This window comes from Coregonus lavaretus (genome assembly GCF_964263955.1).
Source record: "Coregonus lavaretus genome assembly, chromosome: 1".
Lineage (NCBI taxonomy): Eukaryota > Metazoa > Chordata > Actinopteri > Salmoniformes > Salmonidae > Coregonus > Coregonus lavaretus.
The window spans coordinates 43,310,698-43,334,639 of NC_139988.1; the positions used below are offsets into that span (position 1 = coordinate 43,310,698).

The 23,942-nt window shown below is 41.4% G+C and overlaps 1 protein-coding gene across 1 annotated transcript in view; it reads right to left on the minus strand.

Annotated features, from left to right (window-relative positions):
* Window positions 1-23,942, minus strand: part of LOC311129322 (protocadherin-15-like) — a gene marked incomplete at both ends in the record, with an annotated part of 432,090 nt that overhangs the window by 121,981 nt on the left and 286,167 nt on the right. Inside the window, 2 exons of the mRNA XM_084161599.1 lie at window positions 10,943-11,055; window positions 15,409-15,549. Coding sequence (XP_084017725.1) covers window positions 10,943-11,055; window positions 15,409-15,549 — 254 coding nt within the window. The remainder of the gene's footprint in view (window positions 1-10,942; window positions 11,056-15,408; window positions 15,550-23,942) is intronic.

Here is a 23,942-nt window from a genome sequence, read left to right on the forward strand (position 1 = left end):
TACAAATGAGCAAAATAAATAACAATATAGGGATGAGGTAGTAGGGCGGGCTAATTTCAGATGGGCTGTGTACAGGTGCAGTGATCGGTAAGGTGCTCTGACAACTGATGCTTAAAGTTAGTGAGGGAGATAAGTGTCTCCAGCTTCAGAGATTTTTGCAATTTGTTCCAGTCATTGGCAGCAGAAAACTGGAAGGAATTGCGGCCAAAGGAGGTGTTGGCTTTGGGGATGACCAGTGAGATATACCTGCTGGAGCGCAGACTACGGGTGGGTGTTGCTATGGTGACCAATGAGCTAAGATAAGGCGGGGATTTGCCTAGCAGTGATTTATAGATGGCCTGGAGCCAGTGGGTTTGGCGACGAATATGTAGTGAGGACCAGCCAACAAGAGCGTACAGGTCACAGTGGTGGGTATTATATGGGGCTTTGGAGACAAAACGGATGGCACTGTGATAGACTACATCCAATTTGCTGAGTAGAGTTTTGGAGGCTATTTTGTAAATGACATCGCCGAAGTCAAGGATCGGTAGGATAGTCAGTTTTACGAGGGCATGTTTGGCAGCATGAGTGAAGGAGGCTTTGTTGCGAAATAGGAAACCGATTCTAGATTTAACTTTGGATTGGAGATTCTTAATGTGAGTCTGTAAGGAGAGTTTACAGTCTAACCAGACACCTAGATTTTTTTTTTTTTATATTTGTAGTTGTCCACATACTCTAGGTCAGACCCGTCGAGAGTAGTGATTCTAGTCGGGTGGGCGGGTGCAAGCAGCTTTCTGTTGAAGAGCATGCATTTAGTTTTACTAGTGTTTAAGAGCAGTTGGAGGCTACTGAAGGAGTGTTGTATGGCATTGAAGCTCGTTTGGAGGTTTGTTAACACAGTGTCCAATGAAGGGCCAGATGTATACAAAATGGTGTCGTCTGCGTAGAGGTGGATCTGAGAGTCACCAGCAGCAAGAGCGACATCATTGATATACACAGAGAAAAGAGTCTGCCCAAGAATTGAACCCTGTGGCACCCCCATAGAGACTGCCATAGGTCCAGACAACAGGCCCTCCGATTTGACACATTGAACTCTATCTGAGAAGTAGTTGGTGAACCAGGCGAGGCAATCATTTGAGAAACCAAGGCTATTTAGTCTACCAATAAGAATGCGGTGGTTGACAGAGTCGAAAGCCTTGGCCAGGTCAATGAAAACGGCTGCACAGTACTGTCTATTATCGATCGCGGTTATAATATCGTTTAGGACCTTGAGCGTGGCTGAAGTGCACCCATGACCAGCTCGGAAACCGGATTGCATAGCGGAGAAGGTACGGTGGGATTCGAAATGGTCGGTGATCTGTTTGTTGACTTGGCTTTCAAAAACTTTTGAAAGGCAGGGCAGGATGGATATGGGTCTGTAACAGTTTGGATCTAGAGTGTCACCCCCTTTGAAGAGGGGGATGACCGCGGCAGCTTTCTAATCTCTGGGGATCTCAGACGTTACGAAAGAGAGATTGAACAGGCTAGTAATAGGGGTTGCGACAATTTCGGCAGCTAGTTTTAGAAAGAAAGGGTCCAAATTGTCTAGCCCAGATGATTTGTAGGGGTCCAGATTTTGCAGCTCTTTCAGAACATCAGCTGTCTGGATTTGTGTGAAGGAGAAGCGGGGGGGGCATGGGCAAGTTGCAGCAGAGGGTGCAGAGCTGGTGGCCAGGGTAGTGGTAGCCAGGTGGAAAGCATGGCCAGCCGTAGCAAAATGCTTGTTGAAATTCTCGATTATTGTAGATTTATCGGTCGTGATAGTGTTTCCTAGCCTCAGTGCAGTGGGCAGCTGGGAGGAAGTGCTCTTATTTTCCATGGACTTTACAGTGTCCCAAAACTTTTTGGAGTTAGTGCTACAGGATGCAAATTTCTGTTTGAAAAAGTTAGCCTTTTCTTTCCTAACTGCTTGTGTATATTGGTTCCTAACTTCCCTGAAAAGTTGCATATCGCAGGGGCTATTTGATGCTAATGCAGTACGCCACAGGATGTTTTTGTGCTGGTCAAGGGCAGTCAAGTCTGAGGAGAACCAGGGGCTATATCTGTTTTTAGTTCTGTATTTTTTGAATGGGGCATGTTTATTTAAGATTGAGAGGAAATTACTTTTAAAGAACAACCAGGCATCCTCTACTGACGGAATGAGATTTATATCCATCCAGGATACCTGGGCCAGGTCAATTAGGAAGGCCTGCTTGCTGAAGTTTTTTTGGGAGCGTTTGACAGTGATGAGGGGTGGTCGTTTGACCGCGGACCCGTTACGGACGCAGGCAATAAGGCAGTGATCGCTGAGATCCTGGTTGAAGACAGCGGAGGTGTATTTAGAGGGTAAGTTAGTCAGGATGATATCTATGAGGGTACCCATGTTTACGGATTTAGGGTTGTACCTGGTAGGTTCGTTGATAATTTGTGTGAGATTGAGGGCATCTAGTTTAGATTGTAGGATGGCCGGGGTGTTAAGCATATCCCAATTTAGGTCACCAAGCAGTACGAACTCTGAGGATAGATGGGGGGCAATCAATTCACATATGGTGTCCAGGGCACAGCTGGGGGCTGAGGGGGGTCTGTAGCAAGCGGCAACAGTGAGATATTTATTTCTGTAAAGGTGGATTTTTAGAAGTAGAAGCTCAAACTGTTTGGGCACAGACCTGGATAGTATGATAGAGCTCTGCAGGCTATCTCTACAGTAGATTGCAACTCCACCCCCTTTGGCAGTTCTATCTAGACGGAAAATGTTATAGTTGGGGATGGAAATTTCAGAATTTTTGGTGGCCTTCCTAAGCCAGGATTCAGACACTGCTAGAACATCAGGGTTGGCGGAGTGTGCTAACGCAGTGAATAACTCAAACTTAGGAAGGAGGCTTCTGATATTTATGTGCAGAAAACCAAGACTTTTACGGTTACAGAAGTCAACAAATGATAGCTCCTGGGGAGTAGGAGTGATACTGGGGGCTGCAGGGCCTGGGTTAGCCTCTACATCACCAGAGGAACAGAGGAGGACTAGAATAAGGATACGACTAAAGGCTTTAAGAACTGGTCTTCTAGTGCGTTGGGTACATAGAATAAAGGGGGCAGTTCTCCGGGCGTTGTAGGAAAGATTCAGGGCATTATGTACAGAAAAGGATATGGAAGGATATGAGTACAGTTCAGGTAACCCTAAGCGTTGGGTAACAATGAAAGAGATAGCGTCACTGGAGGCACCGATTGAGCCGATTGAGCCGGTCTCGGCGTGTATGGGGGGTGGAACAAAGGAACTATTTGAGGCAGTTTGAGAGGGACTAGGGGTTCTACAGTGAAATTGTATAATAAGAACTAACCCAAACAGCAATAGGCAAGGCATAATTGACATGGGAGAGAGGCATAAAGCAGTCACAGGTGTTATTAGAGAGAGCTAAGACAACAACTGGAAATAGCGTTAACGTTTGGGCTAAGGCTAAACAGAATAAACAGAATAAACAGGACAGGGTACCGTGTAAAGGAACAGTCCAGCAGGCATCAGCTGTGCAGCTGAGTGATCATAATGTCCAGTGAACAGCAATATGTGAGTCCGAGAGCAGTTCAAATTGGTGCTTCAGCACAGCTAGCAGGGAGCACAGTTGTAGTTTGCGTGTGCTAGCGGGCCGGGGAAGAATACAACGTGACTGCTATGAAAGTGAACTGTGTTTACACGGGATCACGGGTGTATTCATTCAGCCGATTCTGTTGAAAAACGTTTCTTAAATGGAAGCAAATGGAACAAAATGGGGAGAAACATACCTGTCCAATATAAACTCTCGTTTGCAACTGTTGGACTAATTATTACACCCTATATCAGCTAGATGCAGGCAAGAGTGTGCAAGGTGGTATTGAATGTCACTGTCTGTCCATGTGTCACAGTCTGTCAACTCACATTTTTCTCTCTACCTGTGTGCACCTGTGTTGTAAACTGTCATTCATAGGCTAGATTGTAGCAACCTCATGTATAGGGAAAATTCAAGTATCATGTAGTAGCCTAAACCTATCGCTGTTACATTGAACTGGATGAATGAAATATGAATGACAGTCATCCAATATGCTATATTAGAAATAAAGCCATGGTCATGAAAATAAAATTGTCCTTCCTCATCTTAAACGGCACTGACCGCCACTGGTGTGTGTGTGTGTGTGTGTGTAGCCTGCTGTGTATGTGTGCGTGTGTGCATGTGTGTGGTGTGTGTGTGTGTGTGTGTGTAGCCTTCTGTGTATGCCCACACATGTGTACTGTATGTCTGTTTTAGAAAGAAAATGAGAGAAAGAGCAGAGAAAGAGTGTGTTGGAGACTGGAGTGTAAGACAGAGGACAGAGATTGAGTGAGCATTTATGTGTGTGGGCGAGCACATTACAGTATGCATATCAAAACCAGAGACAGCAGTCTGTTATGACAACCAGGGATTAAACTAATTGTCTGTATGTTCTTGAACTGATATGCCATACTAATGAAGGTAATCTCTCTAAGCAGTGTAAATAAATCAACTGAACAGTTTTTCTTTGGTAATTCCTTTTACATTATGGGCAACAGTTCTCAAGGCCTTCCGAAAGATAACATTTCTATTCACAGGTAATTAATTACTCTTTAATGAGTTGCTAAAGGTTTAGAATAGCTACAGTATGATAGTGGTGCAGGCACCTAGACAGTCCTCCATTTCAGGCTGAGGCCATTAGCAGCACCATGGAGAGTACTCAATTACTTATCACATTGTGGCAACGGAACCACAGGAAATATACACCAGCTATGGTCTACAAACATAACAGGACCGAGACTTTCTGTGTTGCTAGGTTGAGATATTTCCAAAATGACATCTTAAGCGATGTTCAAGTGCAGGAAGACAGATTCTTGAGCAGGAATACTGTACTATGAAGGAAACAGTTTCTCAAGGGTATTAATACAAATCAGCTGTACATTTTCTCTAAATTTCAGCTGCAATTTAAGTAGCATTTGTGAAGTAGCAAACAAATGTTTACATCCTAATTGTTGACATAGTGCTGCTAACTTTCTCATTACCAGTGCAGCTGGCAGAGCTGGTTGATTGACAAGGTGTTTTCCTGTAGCAATACTGGATACAGACAGCAATAGCTGCCTTGGTTTGCTGTGCTAACAGCGTGTCTAAGAGGCTGGCTCAATAATATGCAGTGGTGGGGTGTTGTTCAGTGGACCGCTGGGCTGCATGCTAATATCACAAGAGAGAGTCAGTGTTGTCATCCAGAGAGAAAGACAGGTCCACAATCTTAAAGGTCTCTCTTAGAACAGACACATCAAAGAAGGAACAAATTATCTCTTACCCCTATCCCTAAACTTACAAAAACATCCCTAAACCTTGATAGAACAAATAGAACAAATAGAACAAATAAAGAACAAAACACCCATGATCTTGCTTGTGTGAGGTTGCTGATAACAGACAATGTCCATTCTAGCATGCCCATCTAGTGGCAATTATTTTAAAACTGAGCAAAGGACTGAACTAACTAAAGAACCAATCATAGGCCATGGGCGTGGGTGGGTCTCAAAGAGCTTTATGCATTTGGCTCAAGTTTGGAATGGGGCTATTATAAGCACATAGACATAGGCAACATTATCCTCTCGCTTAGAACAAGTGTGATTCAATTAATGTTTTTGTAATTTGCTCAAAGTACATTGTGTCTGGCTTTATTATACTGTCAAAACAAAATTACCATTTTAATGAGTTGTTTCGAGCGTGGAAACAAACGTGTGTAATTAAGCAAGGTTTCACACTGGGTTCAGTGTTTCAGCTTGATGTAAGGGTAAGACATGATTAATTAATGTTTAATAAGCTACAACTCTGCTACTGCATCTGCTTAGGCGAGAGAGAAAAGGAAAGCAGAAAGGTACAAAGGAGAAAATGAGTCAGGCACGAGAGAGAGAGAGAGAGAGAAGGAGGAGCCAAGAAGGTGGAGGAAACAATATGAAAGAGTGAGCTGAGAGAAACACACTTGAGAGAGAGAAAGAGGGAGAACAGCTAGTAGACAGCTGTAATTGCTGTGATCATCAAAATGACAAAGTGAGGAGTGGCGAGGCTTGTTGTTCTGTGATTTAAAGGATCCATTCCCAGCCCGCAGCTCTCAACCCTCAGCTCTCAGCTCAGGATAAGTGCTGGGGGAAGATAATCAGCAGGCCTAAGGGAAAGATGCTTAGGCTGAAGGTCTGCCACAACGGGCCAGTAAAGTAGTGTACAGTAGGGATTCACAGGATTGCCCGGGCTTAGAGAAAATCTTTTACCTCCTCTCCTGCAGTCAGACAAAATACATATTCATTTGAGTCCCTGGTGCTAAAGACTTCCCCACAGGGATCAAAAAAGCCATTCATTGTGATTAAGTGAAAGTTTCAAACAGGATGAAAATTGTTCTTGAAATGGGCCCTAGTTTATATTAGCCTATTAGCTAGTTTAATAGTATCTAAATGGTATATACAATGCAATCGGAAGGTATTCAGACCCCTTCACTTTTTCCACATTTTGTTACGTTACAGCCTTATTCTAAAATGGATTAAATAAATAAAAATTGTCATCAATCTATACTCAATACCCCATAATGAAATTTTTAGAAATTTCTGCAAATGTATTACACAAAGAAAATATAAATAATATATTTAGTTAAGTATTCAGACCCTTTGCTATGAGACTCGAAATTGAGCTCAGGTGCATCCTGTTTCCATTGATCATCCTAGATGTTTGTACAACTGGATTGGAGTCCAACTGTGTTAAATTCAATTGATTGGACATGATTTGGAAAGGCACACACCTGTCTATATAAGGTCCCACAGTTGACAGTGCATGTCAGAGCACAGATCTGGGGAAGGGTCCCAAAAAGGTTCTGCAGCATTGAAGGTCCCCAAGAACACAGTGGCCTCCATCATTCTTAACCCTCCCGTTGTCCTGGGGTCAAAATGACCCGCCACTGTGTTGAACCAACTTTATTTAATTTTTATATTTTTTGGATCATTTGTGAGAAGGAGGCAGTGATACTTTCTTCTTTAAAGTCGTGGATTCAGTGGATTGAGATGCATCCAATGCAAAAAAAAACCCCCAGATATTTCTAGTTTAAACTGACAGATTTTTATGGGGATATTTTTATGATGCTAATTAGATTTCGGCGGGGGCGCGGACATCGACATTAGTGTCACACATGCATGCACATTGTCACACATGCATGCCCATGCACACACTGGCACCACTTTCAGACATACAGTTAACACAAGATCGAGCAATTACTGTAAAGTGAGCACAAAACAGTAGCTTGACATGCTGAGCTGGCCTTATGAAAAGCTCTCCATAATGTGTAAAGGCATATTCAATTATATTAGAAATGACACAGTATCGGTGTTGGGGAAGCTAACAAAATATACAATGCCTTGCAAAAGTATTCAGACCCCTTGGATTTCTTCATATTTTATTGTTTCAAAGTTTTAAAGATGAATAAAGATTTAATGAATAAAATATAGTCGTTGCATAAGTATTCAGCTCCCTGAATCCATATATGTTAAAAACACCTTTGGCAACAATTAAAGCTGTGAGTCTTCTTAGGTATGTCTCTCAGAGCTTTGCACACCTGGATTGTGCAATATTTGCCTATTATTTTTTTCAGAATTCATCAAACTCTGTCAAGATGTTGGGAATCATCGCTAGACAGCAATTATTAAGTCTTGCCATAGTATTTCAAGCAGATTTAAGTCAAAACTGCAACTTGGCCTCTTAGGAATATTCACTGTTTTGGTAAGCAACTCCAGTGTAGATTTGGCATTGTGTTGTAGGTTATTGTCCTACTGAAAGGTGAATTCCGTTCCGAGTGTCTGGTGTAAAGCTGCTGATGCAGGTTTTGCTCTAGGATTTTGCATGTGCTTAGCCCTATCCCGTTTCTTTTTATCCTGAAAAACTCCCTAGTCTTTGCCGATGTCAAGCATACCAATACCATGTTACAGCCACCACCATGCTTACAAATTAGGAGGCAAACATAGGGCTTTGTATTTAGGCCAAAAAGTGTATTCCGGTTTTCTTGCACTATTACTTTAGACCCTTAATTGCATACAAGATGCATGTTTTGGAATATTTTTGTATTTTGTACATGTTGTTGTATTTTGTGTTCTTTTTTTCACTGTCATTTAGGTCATTATTGTGAAGTCACTACAATGTTGTTCATCCATCTTCAGTTCTCTCCCATCACAGCCATTGCACTCTGTAACTGTTTTAAAATCACCAATGGTAACATCCCTGAGCAGTTTCATTCCTGTTCTGCAGCTCAGTTCAGAAGGATGACTATATCTTTGAGGTGTCTGGGTGGTTTAATACATAATGCACAGCATAATTATGAACTAGACCATGCTTAAAGAGATATTCAATGTCTGATTTGTTATTATTACCAATCTACCAATCAATTGACTGAGGGACTTTACAAATGTTGTATGTATGGGGGACGGAGGAAGGGTTATTGATAAAAAAATCATGTCAACCCTTATTATTTCACATAGAGTGAGTCCATGTAACTTTTTATGTGATTTGTTATGCCACATTTTTCTCCTGAACTAATTTAGGCTTGCTGAAACAAAGGGGCTGAATACTTATGCAACGACTATATTTTAGTTATTTAATTTATTTAGTATTCATCTTCAAGAAAATAAAACATTTTCTTCCACTGACATAACAGATTATTTTGTGTACAGTTGAAGTCGGAAGTTTACATACACCTTAGCCAAATACATTTAAACTCAGTTTTTCACAATTCCTGACATTTAATCCTAGTAAAAATTCCCTGTCTTAGGTCAGTTAGGATCACCACTTTATTTTAAGAATGTGAAATGTCAGAATAATAGTAGAGAGAATGATTTATTTCAGCTTTTATTTCTTTCATCACATTCCCAGTGGGTCAGAAGTTTACATACACTCAATTAGTATTTGGTAGCATTGCCTTCAAATTGTTTAACTTGGGTCAAATGTTTCGGTTAGCCTTCCACAAGCTTCCCACAATAAGTTGGGTGAATTTTGGCCCATTCCTCCTGACAGAGCTGGTGTAACTGAGTCAGGTTTGTAGGCCTCCTTGCTCGCACACGCTTTTTCAGTTCTGTCTACACATTTTCTATAGGATTGAGGTCAGGGCTTTGTGATGGCCACTCCAATACCTTGACTTTGTTGTCCTTAAGCCATTTTGCCACAACTTTGGAAGTATGCTTGGGGTCATTGTCCATTTGGAAGACCCATTTGCGACCAAGCTTTAACTTCCTGACTGATGTCTTGAGATGTTTCTTCAATATATCCACATAATTTTCCTTCCTCACAATGCCATCTATTTTGTGAAGTGCACCAGTCCCTCCTGCAGCAAAGCACCCCCACAGCATGATGCTGCCACCCCCGTGCTTCACGGTTGGGATGGTGTTCTTCGGCTTGCAAGCTACCACCTTTTTCCTCCAATCATAACGATGGTCATTATGGCCAAACAGTTCTATTTTTGTTTAATCAGACCAGAGGACATTTCTCCAAAAAGTACGATCTTTGTCCCCATGTGAAGATGCAAACCGTAGTCTGGCTTTTTTATGGCGGTTTTGGAGCAGTGGCTTCTTCCTTGCTGAGCGGCCTTTCAGGTTATGTCGATATAGGACTTGTTTTACTGTGGATATAGATACTTTTGTACCTGTTTCCTCCAGCATCTTCACAAGGTCATTTGCTGTGATTGATTTGCACTTTTCGCACCCAAGTACGTTCATCTCTAGGAGACAGAACGCGTCTCCTTCCTGAGCGGTATGACGGATGCGTGGTCCCATGGTGTTTATACTTGTGTACTATTGTTTGTACAGATGAACGTGGTACCTTCAGACGTTTGGAAATTGCTCCCAAGGATGAACCAGACTTGTGGAGGTCTACATTTTTTTCTGAAGTCTTGGCTGACTTCTTTTGATTTTCCCATGATGTCAAGCAAAGAGGCACTGAGTTTGAAGGTAGGCCTTGAAATACATCCACAGGTACACCTCCATTTGACTCAAATTATGTCAACTAGCCTATCAGAAGCTTCTAAAGCCATTACATCATTTCCTGGAATTTCCCAAGCTGTTTAAAGGCACAGTCAACTTAGTGTATGTAAACTTCTGACCCACTGAAATTATGATACAGTGAATTATAAGTGAAATAATCTGTCTGTAAACAATTGTTAGAAAAATTACTTGTGTCATGCACAAAGTAGATGTCCTAACCGACTTGCCAAAACTATAGTTTGTTAACAAGAAATTTGTGGAGTGGTTGAAAAATGAGTTTTAATGACTCCAACCTAAGTGTATGTAAACTTCCGACTTCAACTGTAACTCAAGAAATCTATAAATGATTTTGACATTTTTGCAGAGGTGTTTGGTGCAGTATTTCTCAAATAAAAACATGTGTGACTTGTTGTCTTATGTCAACAAAGTCAGATCCGCTGCATTGATGGACAGATCAGTCTCACTGTCTGTGTGTTCTGCGGTAGGATTGGATAGAGCGCAATTAACCCAGCTTTGTATTCTGTGTTAGTGGGCAAGTCAGCATTGTTGAAGTCAAAACCTAACCCTCAATTAAGTCATGACGAACTCACTTACAAAACTATTGTATTTGACACTAGAATACATGTTTTTGACTTATATCGATGCCACATAGGCAGAGATATCAGATAAGTTGTTTATTGGCTTATGTTGCACTTCAAAACCACCACATTTTCTGTCCGTCCCATGGCACAATTTGTAGAATTGCATGAAATGAGTTTTAAAACTGCAACATTTTCTGTAGGTCCCATGGCAAAATGCGTAGAATTTGAGGAAATTCCCTTTAAAACCACTAAATGGGGGACCACTAAAATGTTTTAGTGTGTGGATGTGTGTGTGTGTGTCCGTGCGTGCATGTGTGCTTGTGTGCATGCATGTGTGTGTGTATGTTTGTGTTACCTGTACTCCTCCTCAGTGAAGATGGGGATCATGGAGGGCTGGAGGACAGTGATCTCCACCAGGGTCCGGTTCTCCTTCACTAGCTCTCCATCGTCAAAGGCTATCACCACCAACTGAGGACACACACACACATAAGCACATGCATTACTAATTTATTTTTAAATCCAAGCACATTGTCTGGTCGCCATTTATTTGTGCACGCATGTAGGGCATGAAAAGTAATAACAAAGAAGTTGGAAAGGGCACAAAGAGGTCTGGGAACCAAGCTTCAACCCACCCAGAGAGCGTGTATGAATCTATCAATCCAACATTCTTGAGAGAGAGAGAGAGAGAGAGACTTATTACAACCTAATATCTCTCAGCACCTGCTCCTCCCGCTTGCTGCCATGGTTACGCTGAGCTAAGGTTACCTCCACATACAATCAGATGACCTTCTGTGGGAGTGTGTGTATGAATTGTATAATGTCAGGAACTTAATATGCAGGCACATCTTGGTTTAGTCACAGTTGGAGTCTGTCCACCATTCTGACCAATTAGAGCAGGGATGGGAAACTTTGATGTGGGTGAGGGCCACAAAAAAATCTGAACTCACATAGCGAGCAAAACATTTTAGCAGCCCCCTCTTGACAGTGTAGATAAAAAAATTTTTTTTAGAGTTAAATTCCTGCAATTCTGCACATTTTGCAATGGAGCGTAGAGAAGATATTGCAGTTTTAAAGCAAGTTTGCTGCAATTCTACACATTTTGTCATGGGGGGGAGAGAAGAGTCTAAGTTTCTGGTCAAAAAAGACTAAAATTACCAGGAATTCATCTTAAAATACATTTCACTTAGGAAATATGTTCCCAAGTACTCCCACAATTGAAAAAAGAGACGTGATCGTGTATCAATGTAATCAAGGTATGAAATTATTGTTATTTTCTTTATACAATGTATTTTTTGGGTTTAGCTGTGGTCAATTTGCGGCGTACAAATTATTTTCCGTCCCCCAGAGCATTCGCTCCGAAAACAAATCGTCCCACAGATTAATCTAGTTGCCTGACCCTGTTTTAAAGTGCCATAAGTACATTTAATAAGTATAGTGCCTGTACAAATATCAAGGAGTGTCAGACAGGAAATTATATGAGCGATGTCTATTTTGGGTATGTGTAAGTGGGGGTGAACTTGATCATTATCTTCTTCATCATCATCATCGTCATCATTGACACACCATCCTCTTCCCCCTCCTCCTCCTCATCATCATCAAATCAAATCAATGTTTATTGGTTGTGTACACAAATTTGCAGATGTTATCGCAGATGCAGCGAAGTGCTTGTGTTTCTAGCTCCAACAGTGCAGTAAAAGCTAGCAATACAAAACAATACACACATAATCCCAAAAGTAAAAATAAAGAAATTAAGAAATGTCAGAACAAATCCAATTAACCTTTTACTGCAGTGGGCTAAATCCGGGTCACATGGAATGATTCTTGGTAGTCTTAAAAAAATCTACTTTTAAACAAAAGTTTACACCTCGTTATGGGCTTAAAAAAAAGAAGACACCTGTACCATGTTATATATAGAGTTGAAATGTATAACATTTGGAGTTTGCATCCTAATATTATACTTTATATACATCACAGAAGACTGAAATATAACAAAACTGTTTGACATAGAAACACCAGATTTCCATATTTGTTTTTGTAATAATCTTTTTAGAAATAATAATGCTCTGTTCTCCAGATAACAGAGAACGAGGTGGCCTCATGCTTGTCGCATACTGTATCAAGGCACACAAAGAATCGGGCCCAGATGGACTACGGGGCAAAGTACTAAAGGTCTGCGTTGACCAGCTCAAGGGAGTCTTCACACGACTGTTTCAACTCCTGCTCAGCACCTGCACAGTGCCAAACTCGTGAAAGGTGTTGACCATTGTACCGGTGCCTAAGGAGCCAGGGGCCAAATCACCAAATTACTTTCGACCTGTGGCCCTCAGGCGTAGTCAGATTTCCCGAAGGGAAAGGGAGGGCCTCGTAGCCATCCTGAAAGGGAGAGTAGCAATGGTCAAGAACACTGTTGTGCGAGTAGCAAAGGAGTTGTGGTGATAGAATTTCGGGAGTGTTTTCCTCATATTTCCTTTATTAAAGTCCCCAGCTACAATAAATGCTGCCTCAGGATACAGTGGGGAAAAAAAGTATTTAGCCAGCCACCAATTGTGCAAGTTCTCCCACTTAAAAAGATGAGAGAGGCCTGTAATTTTCATCATAGGTACACGTCAAGTATGACAGACAAAAAGAGGAAAAACATTCCAGAAAATCACATTGTAGGATTTTTAATGAATTTATTTGCAAATTATGGTGGAAAATAAGTATTTGGTCAATAATAAAAGTTTCTCAATACTTTGTTATATACCCTTTGTTGACAATGACACAGGTCAAACGTTTTCTGTAAGTCTTCACAATGTTTTCACACACTGTTGCTGGTATTTTGGCCCATTCCTCCATGCAGATCTCCTCTAGAGCAGTGATGTTTTAGGGCTGTCGCTGGGCAACACAGACTTTCAACTCCCTCCAAAGATTTTCTATTGGGTTGAGAACTGGAGACTGGCTAGGCCACTCCAGGACCTTGAAATGCTTCTTACGAAGCCACTCCTTCGTTGCCCGGGCGGTGTGTTTGGGATCATTGTCATGCTGAAAGACCCAGCCACGTTTCATCTTCAATGCCCTTGCTGATGGAAGGAGGTTTTCACTTAAAATCTCACGATACATGGTCCCATTCATTCTTTCCTTTACACGGATCAGTCGTCCTGGTCCCTTTGCAGAAAAACAGCCCCAAAGCATGAGTTGAGTTTTTACCAAAAAGTTATATTTGGGTTTCATCTGACCATATGATATTCTCCCAATCCTCTTCTGGATCATCCAAATGCACTCTAGCAAACTTCAGACGGGCCTGGACATGTACTGGCTTAAGCAGGGGGACACGTCTGGCACTGCAGGATTTGAGTCCCTGGCGGCGTAGTGTGTTACTGATGGTAGGCTTTGTTACTTTGGTCCCAGCTCTCTGCAGGTCATTCACTAGGTCCCCCTGTGTGGTCCTGGGATTTTTGCTCACCGTTCTTGTGATCATTTTGACCCCACGGGGTGAGATCTTGCGTGGAGCCCCAGATCGAGGGAGATTATCAGTGGTCTTGTATGTCTTCCATTTCCTAATAATTGCTCCCACAGTTGATTTCTTCAAACCAAGCTGCTTACCTATTGCAGATTCAGTCTTCCCAGCCTGGTGCAGGTCTACAATTTTGTTTCTGGTGTCCTTTGACAGCTCTTTGGTGTTGGCCATAGTGGAGTTTGGAGTGTGACTGTTTGAGGTTGTGGACAGGTGTCTTTTATACTGATAACAAGTTCAAACAGGTGCCATTAATACAGGTAACGAGTGGAGGACAGAGGAGCCTCTTAAAGAAGAAGTTACAGGTCTGTGAGAGCCAGAAATCTTGCTTGTTTGTAGGTGACCAAATACTTATTTTCCACCATAATCTGCAAATAAATTCATAAAAAATCCTACAATGTGATTTTCTGGAGAAAAAAATTCTCAATTTGTCTGTCATAGTTGACGTGTACCTATGATGAAAATTACAGGCCTCTCTCATCTTTTTAAGTGGGAGAACTTGCACAATTGGTGGCTGACTAAATACTTTTTTTCCCCACTGTGTGCGGTTTCCAGTTTGCACAAAGTCCAGTGTAGTTCTTTGAGAGCCGTCGCGGTGTTGGCTTGTGGCGGAATGTACACAGCAGTGACTATAAGCAAAGAAAATGATCTCGGGAGGAAATGCAATTGGCATTTGATGGTGAGGTATTCCAGATCGGGAGAACAAAATGACTTGAGTTCCTGTACATTACCACAATCACACCATGAGTTGTTAATCATGAGACATACCCCTCCACCTCTTTGTTTCTTTGTTCCTGTCCATGCGATGAACGGAGAACCCACTGGTTGTATGGATGGGGACAATATATCTGAAGAGAGCCACGATTCCGTAAAATTGAGTATGTTACAGTCCCTTATGTCTCTCTGGAAGGATATCCTCATCCTGAGCTCATCTATTTTATTGTCCAAGGACTGAACGTTAGCGAGTAATATACTCTGATGCGGTGGATGGAATGCACGCCTCCTGAGTCTAACTAAGATCCCTCTCCTTCTCCCTCTTCTCCGGCGGTGACGTTTTGTAGTATCACCCGGGATGAATGGGGCTACCTCGGGGAGTCCAAACAAATTATCTAGGTACGGGAAGTCAATTTCTGGTCGAATTTCTGATGAGTGATCGCCAATCGAATATTCCAAAGTTATTTTGGGCTGTAGGTAATAGTACTAGAAACGTTTGAGCAAATAATGTAAGAAATAACACCAAATTAAACTAAATACTGAAAAGTTGGCTAGGAGCTAGAAACAGGGTGACCGTGTCTGTCGGCGCCATCATCATCATCACCACCAGCTACCTTGAAGGTGACACTGGGTTGTTCGTTGAGGTTGACCCTGGTGATTATCCTCCCAGACTCCTCCTCGACGTCAAAGATGCTACCGCTGTAAGGGGATTGGTCCTCTTCTACTCTGTAACGCACCAGACTGGCCGGAGTACCCTGGGACAGAAACACAGGAACAAGCCAGACATGTTAGATGAGTGAACTCCTCTATTTTAACCTTTTTATATTGTATATTGCCCCATGGGAACAGCATTGATGCACTGATATATTATTTTTCATTACACTCAGGGGTATGTTAGAACTAGGTCAGAGTCGGCACTAAGAGGCAACCATTTCCCAATTCACCTAACCAGAAAGTATTCATACCCATTGACTTATTCCACATTTTGTTGTATTACAGCCTAACTTTAAAATTGATAAAATATATTTTTTTCTCACCCATCTACACACAATACTCCATAATGGAAAAGTGAAAACATGTTTTTAGAAATGTTCGCAAATTTATTGAAAATGAAATACTGAAATATCTCATTTACATAAGTATTCACACACCTAAGTCAATACATGTTAGAATCTCATTTTGCAGCGATTACAGCTGTGTGTCTTTCTGGGTCAGTCTCTAAGAGCTTTGTACAATATTTGCCCATTATTATTTTCAAAATTCTTCAAGCTCTGTCAAATTGGTTGTTGATCATTACTAGACAACCATTTTCAGGTCTTGACAAAGATTTTTCAAGCAGATTTAAGTCAAAACTGTAACTTTGCCACTCAGGAACATTCACTCTCTTCTTGGTAAGCAACTCCAGGGTAGATTTGACCTTGTATTTTAGGTTATTGTTCTGCTGAAAGGTGAATTCATCTCCCAGTGACTGGTGGAAAGCAGACTGAATAGCTAGCTCCAATCCGTTTCTTTATTATTCTGAAAAACTCCCCAATCCTTAACGATTAAAAGCATACCCAATAATGTGTTGTATTGGATTTGCACCAAGCATAACACTTTGTATTCAGGACAAAAAGTGAATTGCTTTGCTACATTATTTGCAGTATTACTTTAGTGCCTTGCTGCAAACAGGATGCATATTTTGGAATATGTGTATTCTGTACAGGCTTCCTTTTTTTCACTCTGTCAATTAGGTTAGTATTGTGGAGCAACTACAATGTTGTTGATCCATCCTCAGTTTTCTTCTATCACAGTCACTCAACTCTGTAACTGTTTTAAAGTCACCATTGGCCTCATGGAGAAATCCCTGAGCGGTTTCCTTCCTCTCTGGCAACTGAGTTAGGAAGGACTTTGTAGTAACTGGGTGTACAGTGGCTTGCGAAAGTATGCACCCCCCTTGGCATTTTTCCTATTTTGTTGCCTTACAATCTGGAATTAAAATGGATTTTTTGGGGGTTTGTATCATTTGATTTCCACAACATGCCTATCACTTTCAAGATGCAAAAAATGTTGAATTGTGGAACAAACAAGAAATAAGACAAAAAAACTGAACTTGAGCGTGCATAACTATTCACCCCCCCCCAAAGTCAATACTTTGTAGAGCCACCTTTTGCAGCAATTACAGCTGTAAGTCTCTTGGGGTATGTCTCTATAAGATTGGCACATCTAGCCACTGGGATTTTTGCCCATTCTTCAAGGCAAAACTTCTCCAGCTTCTTCAAGTAGGATGGGTTCCGCTGGTGTACAGCAATCTTTAAGTCATACCACAGATTCTCAATTGGATTGAGGTCTGGGCTTTGACTAGGCCATTCCAAGACATTTAAATGTTTCCCCTTAAACCACTTGAGTGTTGCTTTAGCAGTATGCTTAGGGCCATTGTCCTGCTGGAAGGTGAACCTCCGTGTGACGAGTACTGAGTATACGAAGAGGCAGGATGCAGACGCAGCAATTAACAAGGTCAAGGTTTACTTAACAATGACAAAGAGAAATAACAAATATAGAGTAAACGACACGAAGCTAAACAATCACAAACAACATCATACAGAACAGTCCAGGCTAAATAGGGGTGGTGATGAGATGATGAGGTGCAGGTGCGCTGGAGGTGATTATGGTGTATTGGGTTTCCATTCCGGTGTTGCCGAGGTGGTGCGCTCAGACCGGTGGCTCAGCAGAATCAGAGCGCTGGAAGGGAGCAACGGGAGGAGACGTGACACTCCGTCCCAGTCTCAAATCTCTGGAAGACTGAAACAGGTTTCCCTCAAGAATTTCCCTGTATTTAGCGCCATCCATCATTCCTTCAATTCTGACCAGTTTCCCAGTCCCTGCTGATGAAAAACATCCCCACAGCATGATGCTGCCAACACCATGCTTCACTGTGGGGATGGCGTTCTTGGGGTGATGAGAGGTGTTGGGTTTGTGCCAGACATAGCGTTTTCCTTGATGGCCAAAAAGCTCAATTTTTGTCTCATCTGACCAGAGTACCTTCTTCCATATGTTTGGGGGAGTCTCCCACATGCCTTTTGGCGAACACCAAACGTGTTTGCTTATTTTTTTCTTTAAGCAATGGCTTTATTCTGGCCACTCTTCCGTAAAGCCCAGCTCTGTGGAGTGTACGGCTTAAAGTGGTCCTATGGACAGATACTCCAATCTCCGCTGTGGAGCTTTGCAGCTCCTTCAGGGTTATATTTGGTCTCTTTGTTGCATCTCTGATTAATGCCCTCCTTGCATGGTCCTTGATTTTTGGTGGGCGGCCCTCTTGGCAGGTTTGTTGTGGTGCCATATTCTTTCCATTTGTTAATAATGCATTTAATGGTGCTCCGTGGAATGTTCAAAGTTTCTGATATTTTTTTATAACCCAACTCTGATCTGTACTTCTCCACAACTTTGTCCCTGACCTGTTTGGAGAGATCCTTGGTCTTCATGGTGCCGCTTGCTTGGTGATGCCCCTAGCTTAGTGGTGTTGCAGACTCTGGGGCCTTTCAGAACAGGTGTATATATACATTTTTACATTTAAGTCATTTAGCAGACGCTCTTATCCAGAGTGACTTACAAATGGGTGCATTCAACTTATGATAGCCAGTGGGACAACCACCCAATTATTATTATTTTAATTTTTTTTATGGGGGGGTGGGGGAGGGGGTGGGGGGGGTAGAAGGATTACCTTTATACTATTCCAGGTATTCCTTAAAGAGGTAGGGTTTTAAGTGTCTCCGGAAGGTGGTCAGTGACTCCGCTGTCCTGGCGTCGTGAGGGAGCTTGTTCCACCATTGGGGTGCCAGAGCAGGGAATAGTTTTGACTGGGCTGAGCGGGAACGGTGCTTCCATAGAGTTAGGGGGGCTAGCAGGCCAGAGGTGGATGAACGTAGTGCCCTCGTTTGGGTGTAGGGTCTGATCAGAGACTGAAGGTAAGGAGGTGCCGTTCCCCTCTCAGCTCCGTAGGCAAGCACCATGGTTTTGTAGTAGATGCAAGCTTCAACTGGAAGCCAGTGGAGTGTGCGTAGGAGCGGGGTCACATGAGAGAACTTGGGAAGGTTGAACACCAGACGGGCTGCAGCGTTCTGGATAAGTTGTAGGGGTTTAATGGCACAGGCAGGGAGCCCAGCCAACAGTGAGTTGCAGTAATCCAGAAGGGAGATGACAAGTGCCTGGATTAGGACCTGTGCCGCTTTCTGTGTAAGGTAGGGTCGTACTCTGCGAATGTTGTAGAGCATGAACTTGCAGGATCGGGTCACCGCTTTGATGTTAGCGGAGAATGACAGGGTGTTGTCCAGGGTCACGCCAAGGTTCTTTGCACTCTGGGAGGAGGACACAATGGCGTTGTCAACCGTGATGGCGAGATCATGGAGCGGGCAGTACTGAGATCATGTGACAGATCATGTGACACTTAGATTGCACACAGGTGAACGTTATTTAACTAATTATGTGACTTCTGAAGGTAATTGGTTGCACCAGATCATATTTAGGGGCTTCATAGCAAAGGGGGTGAATATTTTAATTACTTAAAAATCATACAATGTGATTTTCTGGATTTTTGTTTTAGATTCCGTCTCTCACAGTTGAAGTGTACCTATGATAAAAATTACAAACCTCTACATGCTTTGTAAGTAGGAAAACCTGCAAAATCGGCAGTGTATCAAATACTTGTTCTCTCCACTGTATGCACACACCACTTTTCCGTTATTTATTTTTTAGAATTTTCTGAAACAAGTTATTTTTTTCATTTCACTTCACCAATTTGGACTATTTTGTGTATGTCCATTACATGAAATCCAAATAAAAATCCATTTAAATTACAGGTTGTAATGCAACAAAACAGGAAAAACGCCAAGTGGGATGAATACTTTTGCAAGGCACTGTACTGATACATCATCCAAAGTGTAATTAATAACTTCAGCATGTATAAAGGGATATTCAATGTCTGCTTTTTTTATTTTTACCCATCTACCAATAGGTGCCCTTCTTTGCGAGGCATTATAAAATCTTCCTGGTCTTTGTGGTTTAATCTGTGTTTGAAATTCACTGCTCGACTGAGGGACCTTACAGATAATTGTATGTGTGGGGTACAGAGATGAGGTAGTCATTCAAAAATCATGTGAAACACTATTATTGCACACAGAGTGAGTCCATGCAACTTATTATGTGACTGGTTAAGACATGTTTTACTCCTGAACTTATTTAGGCTTGCCATAACAAAGGGTAGAATACTTATTGACTCAAGACATTTCAGCTTTTCATTTTGTATTAATTCAAAAACATTTCAAAAAACATAATTCCCATTTGACATTATGGGTAATTGTGCGTAGGCCAGTGACAAAACATATATTTTAAATTCAGGCTGTAACACAACACATTTTCTTTTTTAAGTCAAGGGGTGTGGCTACTTTCTGAAAGCACCATAGGTCGTGAACATGACTCACGGTGTTTGCCCGCTGAGCTATTTTCTATCTGTTAGCTCTTTGTGCTAACATTGGTCTTGAGGTCTTGACCAACTACCTCTGCTACACTGTGACTACACAACATCGTCTCATCCCCTCATTACCAGTAGGATGACCACATCTATTGGAGTTATATAATGCCCACCCCATGTCCCCCATCCCTCCATCCCCAAGTAAAATCCACTTAAAGCCATTTATGAAATTTGGGACTTTAATATGACCCTTTGATTAAGATTAATCATGCTTCCATATTGCATTATTTAGCAGACACTCTTATCCAGAGCGACTTACAGTTAGTGCATACATTATTCTTTTTTCTTTTTTTAAAATCTTTTTTCATACTGGCCCCCCGTGGGAATCGAACCCACAACCCTGGCGTTGCAAACGCCATGCTCTACCAACTGAGCTACCTACCTGCCGGCCATTCCCTCCCCTACCCTGGACGACGCTGGGCCAATTTTGCGCCGCCCCATTGGTCTCCCGGTTGCAGCCGGCTACAGCAGAGCCTGGATTCGAACCAGGATCTCTAGTGGCACAGCTAGCACTGCGATGCAGTGCCTTAGACCACTGCGCCACTCGGGAGATCCTCGGGAGATCCATATTGCTGATTATCTCATAACTATGTTTTTTAATGTACCACTTTAGAGTGCTATATTGTTTTCTCCAGTTTTTTATTCTTGCTGTTCTCTAATATAGATAATACTTCAATGCCCTTCAGCATAACTGAGAATGCTGGCCTTGATACAGCCTAACAGGTTTTCTATGCTGTAGTGTCAAACTGAGCAGACTTGAGCAAATACGGGGTTAGAGATGGTAGATCCCTTGGGTGGTTTACTCACACAGATACATCTTCCAAAGATTGTGAGGAACCATCAGAGAGAGCTTACTGATACGCTAAGGGGCATGTGTGTAGCATCCAGGCTTGTTTGTAGATTCAGGGATTTATGTTACTGTAGATCCAAACTGAGCATAATAAGGCAATAAACCAAAGGCATTTTTGTTTAGCAACTGCACACCGCACCTACCAAATATTGTAACAAAAGTGTCAGCATTCTGTCTGAATTATTTGTTTGTATGGCAGACACTTTCTGCTTAAATATTTCAGGTGAACATAGGGCATAGGCTAACTATCTTGCCCATGGACAACCCAGAAAAGCCCACCATTTCAGATTCCACCACCAGTCATATGTTGTTCCCTAACATGTAATAACATGCTTTGACTTTGAAATATCACTAAGAAGTAGAACCCTAGGCCTTGTGGCTACTGCAGTGTGAGCTGAAAGGCCAAACAAGCCCTCAGGATCAGAGACGGTGTGCCTACATAATAGAAAAAGAAATAAAAAGGAATGTATGTCCTTTCCTGTTTCCCTTCCCCTATAAACTGTACAGCATTGTATCGACGTTTCCAGTTTCCGCATTTGATGTTTGTTTGGCAGGTCTCATACTGGATTCAAGACAGCAGTCTGCTATGGGGCTTGCCTTCACGGTAAAATCTTACTCTCTCTACGCTTTCAGGTTTACAGCAGCTCACATACCATCAATGTTTTATGCCTTCTGCTGAGGTAAACACACTCGGTCGTTAACCCTTTAACAGGCAGCTCGGGCTAATTTTGACAACCAATTTTAAATAAAAATAAAAAATAAAAAATGGTTTGGTATATTTCATCATTTCAATCAATGTCATTTAATAAAATGATCATGTGGTTTTCATTATCGGACTCCCACAGTTTTTTTAAACATGCATTCAAAGATGGTTGAAAACCAGGAAGTGAACGTGAGCAAAACCGAACCTCATTTACCACAAATGTTTAGTAATAATTGTGTATAAAATGGGAAATTACACATTTGTAAAATGTTGGTGACCTCTAAAACATAATAAAAAAATTATTAACCAGTTCATCACTGAGGGCGAATTACTAAAATGTTGTTAATTTGGAAATTTTAGGAACTCTTGAAAAATATGTGCTACCAGGTGGTTTGAGTTCCCCATTAAAGGAATGTAATTAAGTCAAAGCTAGTGATAATGGAACATTGAGAATTATTGTTATGGGATTTTGTTTGCCTGTGCAAATAAACATTGTACTGGTATTCTAAGCATTCCCAGTCATCCGGACGATCTGCAGTGCCTCTATGCACATTCACATGACTCCCTCCTAACACAAACACACACGCCATACGTTCCTTCTACTATTTATTTATTTATCCTGCTGCTCAGCCATTTTACCCCTTATTGTATGCATATAACTACATTGTCTATCACCAGTATCACTAATATCGTTATTGATATTGTTCTTGTACATACTGTATATTATTTTGTTCTTTCTCTACTGGCATTGACACTTTTTGTTCTTTTTTTTTATATTGACAATTTCTATTTTTGATATTGCTACTATGCAAATATGCAAGTAACCATTTCAGTGTGCTGTTTACACCTTCTGTATCCTGTGCATGTGACAAATAAACTTAGATTGTATTTGATATAGTGTGTGTTTACCAGAGACAGTAATGTGAAGAACAACATGACCTGCACCAAAGTCAGATTAGGATATAGGCCAAGGACTAGATAAAGTGTATTTCTACCTGGAGTTTTTCCTTATTGTAGGCTACTACTTTCACCACGTTTAATCTTGAAATCTTTGATTGTTTACTGCACTACTCACTCTGATTAGCACATGGCCTCACATATAAATCCTTAAAGAGATGGGTGAGGCTAAGACTTAAGAGGGTGTGAACAATGCTGAATGGGTGTAGACAAAGAAGAGCTCTACAGTAGGTGTACCAAAACATTCAAGGGCCATTTTCTCAAAAGTGGGGTTACAAGTTTATCAACTTTCAAAGCAGAATTACTTTCCCATTGTTTCTCAACTGCAGTTTATTATATAAAATGTTCTAGCTCAGAGTCTCTACTTTTATCCAATGTAAAAAACACAATTTCAAATGTTGCTACCTAAGACCGAATCAAGGCGGTCGGCCACAAACAGTCTAGTGGCTACAATCAAATTACTCAGTCAACAATGTTTGTGGTGCTACTAGACTATAGTGTCTGAAATATGTATACCAATTCACTCTTCAACACCTCATGCCCTTCTACAACATCTCTTTAAATCGGGGGAACATTAGAAAATAGCTGTTAATGTGGGAAAACAACTCCTCCTCTCAACAGGCAGTGCTAGTTTAGTTCCACGCTTCCCTTAAACAATTAATTGAACAATTAGTCACTGCTATTGTCACCAGAGTAATGAACCTATATTGTGGAATACATATGGCTCACATACAATAAAACAACCATTTCAATAGTACAGTACAATAAATATAACTAAGAACAACAAGCCAAGGATTACAAGCCAAATCATTAAGATGTAAAACAAATTCTAATAACTGAATATAGTAGGTTGAATGATGCTCTTCCAAAAATAATGTGTAATAATGAGTAAAAAGATAGGCCTCCACTTAGGCTTAAGACCTGGAATATGAAACTGATACAATAATTGGAATGTGGCTGATAAAGACAGTGATGAGTACACTTCCTGTATCAGCAAGCATAAAACAACTGGTCCCAAGGTACTCCTTCAACTTATAATAATAGAATAATATGCCATTTAGCAGACGCTTTTATTCAAAGTGACTTACAGTCATGTGTGCATACATTTTTACGTATGGGTGGTCCCGGGGTT